Below are 9,429 nucleotides of genomic sequence, written 5' to 3' on the forward strand. Positions count from 1 at the left end.
CGAAATTGTGTTTTTGACTCCGGCATGCATATCTTTTGAGTCCCATGCTCGTTTTTTGAAAACTTTATATTTTTGGAAAGCTGGTTCTATCAGCTTTTCAGAAATGTGGTCCTTTTCCTTAGATTTTCACCTATGCTCTTTTTATCATGTTTTTTGCGTTTTTGCTATATGGTGGATGTCTTGAGCGTTTTAGGCCCAAGGATCGTTTTCCTGGCATGGTTTCCTTTGTTTTAGGCTGTACTATGTTTTGTTGCATCTTGTTTTCAGTTCTGATCATTGTAGCTATCATTTTGAAGCACTTTTATGTATCACACTGAGATAAAGTGCCACTTTTGCATTTCGGGTTCATGAACGTTGTTTTTGAGTCAGTTGTACATGCACTATTTTCATAAAGCACCATGGGGGGGATAGTTGTTTGCTGTTTTAGGCATTCTCCCTTTGTCAAGTGAGTATCCCTTCCACGACATTAGCCCCATGTAGCATCAGTGTGACCGTGTCTTTATAGGTGTTTGTGCCTCTTCCTCTCGTCGTTCTTGGTTCGTCTGCAGGAAACTTTGGCCCACCTTCTCAGTTGCCTATCATCACACCCCGCCTGCATTAAGGGGGAGTTATGTTGTTGTTCTAATGCATCCTTGGTTCGATGGTTCGTTAGTGTGAGCTATGTAGTCAATGGTTGATCCTATATACAAGGCGATTGTAGTGGTTGGCTACCTATGCATTTCGGTGAGATGGATCCTCTACCATATAGACATGCTCGGTTTGTGCCTTCTTCTTCCATGGAGGTTCTTCAGATCAGCAATTTTTCTTCTTTTTGATGGCAGATTTGCGGCTTCTTCATGCTTCAGTGATGCTCTTCATGATCACACCTTGTTCTTGTTTTAGGGGACAATTCCCTAGTTGGAGGCTTCTTCAGTTCTTCACTAGGTTCTTACCTCTTTTTGGGGGAGGGTTTTTCCCACGTGGTTTTCTCTCTTTCCCCGTTTTACAAAGGTTGCATTTTTATTGCATTGTTCATGGGTACCTAACATGGCCTCGTTGTCGGGACCCATTCTGCATTTCTTAGTTTTGTGAGCTTAAGGCATTTCCCTAAGTTGCACTTAAGGGGGGGTGTTAGAGTAAATAATTAATTTATTAATTATTTATTCTATTTACTTAAGCTTACTTAGGTAAATGCATTTTATTTATTAGTTGTAGTCTAGGAGTTAATTATAAGTTGTTGACAATACAGGAGTTTGTTCTCTCCTAAGTCATACTTATCCTCTCAAATTGTTTGAAGACTTTCCACCTCAAGTGGATGTATGCTTAGTTGTCACACTTATCTCCTAGCATCTTCTAGCTTGTTCTGGAAGATTCCTAGAGCTCTTTATATTCGGGCTCCCTCATTGTATTTTCATAACAAGACATCAAGGCATATTGTAAATACATATTCTTCTTGTGTTTGCATATTTTCTCTCTCATGTCCATTTAGGGTTTTTCCCTTGCTCCACGCTCTTCCTTCCTTGGCTTCTCTTTGACAAGTTTTCGCATGCAGGTGATCTTGGGCGTCTTCGGAGTTGGATTTCATCAACTCCAACAGTTGAGATGTTTAATGAAAAGGATTGAATTTGGCCCAACAAGTACCAAAATCAGTATTCAATCGACAACAACTTGAGGTAGGGAAGATACTCATCAACTTTTCATTCTAAGAACAAACACTATTAGCCATCTCTTTGCATGTCATGAGTCACAGTAAAATTTTATGAATAGAAAACTGGAGATCACAAAAGAATCCCAAAAGATGAACGTTATACTAATCATTTTTTTCCAGTGCAACTAGGCAATCCTATAATGCAAGAGAATGAAACAAACATAACTACACACATCCCTTACAACTTGAAATTAGGGTGGTTGCCTAGAAAAAAATGAGAATGATCATATCAGTTGAAGGAAGCACCAAATGGTTTAGTATCTGATGCCACTAAAATTATGTTTGTAAAGTTAAAAACCTTCCCAAACCAAATTTGTTCAAAGTGGCTTCAAAACTCTAGTAGACAAAGTTTGGATTAAGTTCCTTGCCCATTTCTTTCAAGCTATCCCTAAAACATTTATACCAAAATGCAAGCATTATTTCTTGACTCTCAATTATCTCAGAAACATTACAAATGTGTAAAATAACATTTCAAAGGATAGGAAACAATTCACTCTTAATTTTAATCCCCAAAGAAAGATATAATTCTTGTAGAATGATTAAACTTCTGCGACCTCAACTTTAAATTTTGCATCTCCTGCAAAATGGTTAATATGAAAACGAAAAATTCCTTGTTTCACTCTAATATACAAACGTATATGGCATGTTATTAAGAAGACCAGTAGCTATATTTCTGCTAGCAATGTTTGAAGAGAGAACAGAAAGAAAAAAGTCATTGCTTGCAAATATTAAATACTGTTTGCATGCTTGTTCCAAAAATATACAATTGAATCCCTTAACAGTTAACTCGATGCATATGCAATTGCTTTCTTAGATTATAATATTACATCAAGTAGCTTAATTTATCCAAGCAAGGAACATTAAGTCATTTTGTTGGCTAATTGACTCCAAAGCAAGTAAATACTTTATTTCAATACTTCACCTCAATTTATTTATGTTAGCTTTTATAAGTCAACTGGGATTAAAATGGATCAAAATTCATTATGCCACAAGCCTTTGAGTTGAGTACAGGACAATTTCAATAATGAATAACAAATGGCTGTCTACCTCTCTGGCCAACCTGAAAGTATGGTCCCAAGGAACTCATTTAAGCTTTGTTGCCAAATTGTGATGCAATTTTGTCAATTCATTAATATCTCTGCTGATTGCTATGATTCCTGCTAGGTTATAGCCATTTGTCTAGTCATTGTTCTATGTATAAAATACCATGTGATCTATAAAGTTTCTCCTCGCTATATAGCTATAATGAAGATTTTAGAATGAATCTCTGCAAATCCAGAAGGTCACTCAATTTTAAACACAAAATTGGTGGGCCAAACATTTGCATACAGTGGGAATAGCTTCGTGTTGCATACTATTGGATACTAACTTGTCGATCCAATCTCTGCAATTCTGTTTCCCTCAATGAAATCTCCATTGTAATGAACATATGATCTATGACTTAAAGTTACACTAGTTGTCTCAAAAAAATTGTCTTGGAGTTTTACATATTGTCACTAACTGCATTGAGCTAGCGGATGCAACTGGTTGCTTTTATATAGGAACATTGAAGGCTTGCTTCATAACCTTCCACTTCATTGACCATATCCAGCTATACATATGTAGCGAATTGCAAAGGACCACTTCTCATTTATTCCTGTCTGTAATTTTATCCAACGCTGCTGCCTTTTCCCATGCATGAAACAACCAAAAGAAGATAATCAGTACCTTACAAGTCCACAAGCACTACGAATCTGAAGAGGGTTTCAGTCTAAAGTTTGATTCTCTTTGAAAAGTGAGGACCCGGTTACCTTTCAAGCTAAATTATAATGTAGAGCATGAAAATACCCCTTTCGAATCAAGCTCTCACCATTTCAAACAGATCCAATTTAAATGAAATCAGATATCAGAACTGGAGTATTGTCCTTGCATTGAAGAACTAGAACAGTAAGACCTGTGAAAGGTTGTTTACATGAAATTGTGACAGGGCTTGCCTGATGCATGAATGTCATAAGTGCTATGCTTTTTTTATAATTGATTGTATAAGACAGAAATGGCTTCCTTAAATATCAAAAGCAGCTATCAGATCCTTATAAGTAACCATATCAGGCTTAAGATCCTTCTGCAACATTTCATCGTGCAGTTTTAAAGCTTCTCTAAAATTTTCTGCTTTACAGTGCCCACGCACCATTGTTGTATAAGTAATGGTGGTAAGCGTCATCCCCTTATTTTGCATATAGTTGAAGATGTTGTCTGCTTCCTGCATCTGTTTTTTTTGGCACAGCTCCTGTAGGAGAGCATTATAAGTAACTATGTCAAGCAAAATCTCATATTCCTTCAGTTTATCATGAAGATACAAAGCTTTGCCAGTATTACCCTCTTTGCAATATTGTCTTACAAGTCTACAGCATGTATTAATGCCAGGCATCAAACCTATTTCAAGCATACCATGAAGGAGTTTGTTTGCTTCCTCCAGGTTACCTTCTTTGGAATATGCAGTAATCAAAATAGAATAATCAATGGAATCAGCAATAAAGCCTCTTTCCAACATGGTGGAGAAAACTTTCCTAGCTTCCACCACTTCGCCCTTTATGCAAAGTGCATTTACAATCATTTTGCAGCTAGAAGAATTCAACATAAGATTATATTGCAACATTTCACTGTGCATTTGCAGAGCATCTTTAATTCTCCCTTCCTTGCCATACCCATATATCATAGCATTATAAACAGAATCATTTGCAACCAAACCCTTTTCCATATATTTTTTGAAGACCAGTTCTGCCGCATCCATTTTTGCAAGCATACAAAGTTCTATTATAAATGCATTGCAAGTAACAAGCTCGGGAACAATACTAAGACTTTCGCTGTCTTTTTCAGTTGAGCTGCAGTTTGTTGCAACGTCAGTTATGGGCAATAAATTCTTATGAATCATGTCTTCAAATAGACAATTCGCTTCTTCAATTCTTCCAAATCTACACAATCCATTTAGTATTGAACTATAAGTTGCAAAATCTGGAACCAGTCCCTTCATTAACATGTGTCCAAGTAATTTTGATCCCTCTGCCACCTTCCCTTCCTTGAAAAGCGCATCCAGTGCTATATTATAGAGAGCGACATCAAGTTTGCAGTCTTTTTTTTTCATCTCACCTAATAATTGAACAGAATCCTCAACTTTCCCCTCCTTACAGAGCATATGCACCAATATGCTAAATGTTTGCTCATCAGAGCCGATGCCATTTTGAACCATTGCCCAATAGAATTTCCAAGCCACCTCAATCACGTTTAGCGTCCAAAGAGTACGCAGAACTTCATTGCAAGCTCTAACCGAGGGCTTGAATTCACAATCTCTCATTCTATAAAATGTACTAAATGCTTCTGGGATCATCTTGTCCTGCGAATAGGTCTCCAAAAGCAGGTCAAATACAAGTTGTCCCGATTTGCCGGTTCTAAGCAATGCATCAAAGAGAGCAGGAGCATTAGTACTGTTCTGGCGAATAAGGATTTTAGCGGGGTTTAAGAGCCCTGCACGAGTGAGGGTATGAATAGCTATGGAAATTGAATGAAGAGTATGCTTAAAAACCTTTTGCTTTCCTACCCAGTTGAAGAAGTAATGCGAAGCTTCAGCATCCCTTCGCATCTTTAGAAGAACTTGAGCTACAAGTTCTGGGGTTAACTGAGAGACTAAATTGATTTCGTGAAATATTGAATCCCGTATTGAGGGGCTTCTCTGCGTCAATGTAATGCAGATGTTGTTTATGAATTCCTTGTCTCTCTTCTCCTTCCTCCATCGCATTCCACTTGTTGTACATTGTCGTCTGCAAGGGACTGTGGAAAGATAAATTTCACCGGTAACTGATGGCATTTGGGTCGCGAGTTTCATGATTGACCTCACAGACATATCTAACGGATCTACTGACACTAGCTCGGGACGAAATCTATCCGTAAAACCAGAAAATATGACGAGAATCTAACTTACTGAGATTTTGTCTGTTTGCTTCTTTAGAGCATTCCCTTAAAAAGTTCGGAGATTGAAGAAACGCTTTCTTCTGTAGTGTTTTCTTTTTTGCTTGGGCGTATTTGAGGATAGTGCAGTTTTCACTGCTGTGATTTATCGTAATTATTTTATTATGGAGGGGTTCAATACGTCCAATAATCTTTGATTTGTTTGTCATCCTAATCTTCTACTTATTAGTATTAGATGTACTTATAGTTGATTGTTTTTTAAGTTTTTTTTGTGTTCAATTGTGTACCATTATTCCGCATTTGATCACAAGGAATAACAGTTTTTAGTGAAAAAAAAAAAAAAAAAGTAAGTAGGTTTTATAGTCCACGACACTGCCATAGTTTTTGAGTTTACATATGGTGACAGTAATATGGAACTACCTCGTACTCTTTTTCGAGAGGCGCTTGGCGCTACAAACGACACTATAATCATCATAAATCTCTGTACATATCATCGAATATCGAAAGGTAAAAAATTAGCTATTTCAAAGTGATGCCCAATACTAACTTTGTTCTTACACAAATAGTCATTCACTCTTGAACAACCCGAGTTGGCCTAGTGGTGGAGAACTTGTACTCTTGAAAGAGAGGTCACAAGTTCAAATCCCACTGGGAGGGTAGGGTATGTTACTCTTCGTTTGTAGCGCCAAGCGCCTCTCGAAAAAGAGTACGAGGTAGTTCCAAATTACTGTCACCATATGTAAACTCAAAAACTATGGCATAGTGTCGTGGACTATAAAACCTACTTTTTTTTTTCTTTTTTTTTTCACTAAAAATTGTTATTCCTTGTGATCAAATGCGGAATAATCTTCTACTTATTAGTATTAGATGTACTTATAGTTGATTGTTTTTTAAGTTTTTTTTGTGTTCAATTGTGTACCATTATTTCGCATTTGAATAGTGTCGTTTGTAGCGCCAAGCGCCTCTCAAAAAAGAGTACGAGGTAGTTCCATATTACTGTCACCATATGTAAACTCAAAAACTATGGCATAGTGTCGTGGACTATAAAACCTACTTACTTATTTTTATTTTTTTTTCACTAAAAACTGTTATTCCTTGTGATCAAATGCGGAATAATGGTACACAAAAAAAACTTAAAAAACAATCAACTATAAGTACATCTAATACTAATAAGTAGAAGATTATTCCGCATTTGATCACAAGGAATAACAGTTTTTAGTGAAAAAAAAAAAAAAAAAAAGTAAGTAGGTTTTATAGTCCACGACACTATGCCATAGTTTTTGAGTTTACATATGGTGACAGTAATATGGAACTACCTCGTACTCTTTTTCGAGAGGCACTTGGCGCTACAAACGAGGCGTACATACCCTACCCTCCCAGTGGGATTTGAACTTGTGACCTCTCTTTCAAGAGTACAAGTTCTCCACCACTAGGCCAACTCGGGTTGTTCAAGAGTGAATGACTATTTGTGCAAGAACAAAGTTGGTATTGGGCATCACTTTGAAATAGCTAATTTTTTACCTTTCGATATTCGATGATATGTACAGAGAGATTTATGATTATCCATAAGCTAAACCTTGGTTCTAAATAGCTAACATATGAAGACAACCAAAAAAAAAAAAATTCACATATTTTTTACGATCTATAAGTGAAGTTAGGGTGTACTTGATACAGAGCTACACCTTTGGAAACTTCTTCTGGGATTGAGCACTCAAGAAGTTTCAACAATGGGCTCTTACACATCAATTAAAGAAAACTTATTAGTTGAAGCAACATCAAAAGTCTTCAAAGATTCACTTATAACTTCCACAAATGAATAGATATGAGAAATTCCTTTTAAGAAGGTGAATATGAATGAGTTATAGATATTTTCTCCAAGTTACAACCAAATCTAATGAATTCTTTTTAAGAGAGTGAATATGAATGAATTATAGATATTCTCTCCAAGTTACAACCAAATCTAATGAGTAGAATGAAAATAACATTTTTTCTAAAACCACTAATTCAAAAATAGGGTCAAACCTCACTTCACTAAAATGATTGTAACACTTGCAAGTCACAACCAAATTGAACCAAACCAAAGCTAAATTAAAGTTGACTCTCATACCTTTTTGAAAATATAATACATGTATCTGTGTCTTTTCATATGTATTTGTACCAATGGAAACAACAGTTGTATTTTTGGAAAAATAACTCAAAAAATTAACATATGAACTTGCAATATAAAATTTCTTTTCATTTATATTCTCCTCAAAACTTCTCCAACCATTCCAATCTGGATACCCAACGTAAATCACGTCTAGTACATCACATTTAAAGTTTTTCCAACTTCTATAACCTATAATCTACCCCCTATGATTTCTCACCTTCCTCTTTATGTCAACTTTCATATTGTCAACTTTTCTCATGACAACATTTATTATCTATTGACATTTTTTTGTATGTTTTATACAAATGACCTCTAAATTTTATAGAATAATAAATAATATAGAAATAGACTTTAAATGACTACAAAGACAACTCACCCTTTAAACCCTCTTATGAGCTACTTATGACATATTTTGCATATAATGCAATTATTGCAACCTTGCATCATATTTTTTATTATATTACATTTGAATGACTCAAACATCATATACATGACCAAAATTGCTATTATAACATTGAAAATCATGTATGTCATGATGCTCTTGCATCGTACTCCTAGGGACAAAAGGATCCAAGTCCCTTGGATTGTCCTTCCTCTTTCTTGTCTTCCAATTCTTTTGTAACATGATGTACTCTCTTGTAAGAAAATTACAAATGATATTCAATGGCTCCAAATTGTTCTTTTGATCAATGAAGTGGTAGGTGGGATCTTGGATCAAGGTTGCAACTATCATGTCCAATTCATCGTATGCATCATAATCAATCATGCATGAAATTTACATACGTACATCAAAATCATTAGAAAATATCATACCATCACCATTAAGATGGATATTATTTAAATTCTCCTTTTGGATATGAACTTCCTCATGAACAATGTTATGTGTATCACCTTTCTCTTCAACAACAACTATCATTCTCTTTTGTCCTTCCAATGGATAAATCTTCTCTTCTTCTTTAGTAACCATAATCTCTATCCCATCTTCACATAAATTTGTACTCTCAATGAATGACTACTCCAAATCATCATTTTTCTTATCCATATTTTCCCTATATTCCTCTTTTGGTATCCTAAAATCTTTAAGTTCCTTACTATTCTCAAACCCTCTTTAATTTCTTCTATTTCTATTTGTTTCTCTTCTCTTTTCTTCCTCTCTAATTCCTCTCTCTTTGTCTTATCATCTTGCACAAACTTTCTCAACACCTTTACAAACAATATTTCACTCTTTGTAAAAGTCATTATCCTCTCTCATCCTAAACCTTTTTCTATGATGCAGGAGCAACCTAGGGTAGTTAGCAATCCTACATGTTGGAGAGATTTTGGCTTTGGAGTTGAGGACTTGGTCATCAAAGGCGTGGTGATCGGTCATTAGTGGGTGTAGTGTTGGTTGAGGTACTTGATCGCTGAAGGTTTGCTTGGCATATATTGTTGCTTAGCTTATAATACGTTGCTCTACACTCACTACAATTTTCTATGTATGTTGGTTGTTCGAAACCTATGGAACTTGGCAACCCTTGTGGGAGCTTGGCGATGCTTGTGGTTTTTGTTAACACTTGGCAGTGTGGCTTGTGGATGGAGTTCTTATGGATTGACTCAGCTAACTTGGTGCATTTAATGTGTAAGGAGTGTGATCATGTTGTGAAGCAATTGT

At 35.8% G+C, this 9,429-nt stretch overlaps 1 protein-coding gene across 1 annotated transcript; it reads right to left on the reverse strand.

Annotated features, from left to right (window-relative positions):
• Positions 1–2,588: 2,588 nt before the first annotated feature.
• LOC149552576 (uncharacterized) lies at positions 2,589–5,742 on the reverse strand. The gene is made up of 2 exons (XM_089788174.1): positions 3,478–5,742; positions 2,589–3,352 (listed from the first exon to the last, which is right to left on the reverse strand). The coding sequence occupies exon 1, from the start codon at positions 5,562–5,564 to the stop codon at positions 3,729–3,731; it is 1,836 nt and encodes a 611-aa protein (XP_089644300.1). The 5' UTR covers positions 5,565–5,742; the 3' UTR covers positions 2,589–3,352; positions 3,478–3,728.
• Between the last annotated feature and the right edge of the window lie 3,687 nt (positions 5,743–9,429).

Source organism: Cupressus sempervirens, chromosome 6, assembly GCF_028749045.1.
Source record: "Cupressus sempervirens isolate cs-2001-9-10 chromosome 6, ASM2874904v1, whole genome shotgun sequence".
Classification (NCBI taxonomy): domain Eukaryota; kingdom Viridiplantae; phylum Streptophyta; class Pinopsida; order Cupressales; family Cupressaceae; genus Cupressus; species Cupressus sempervirens.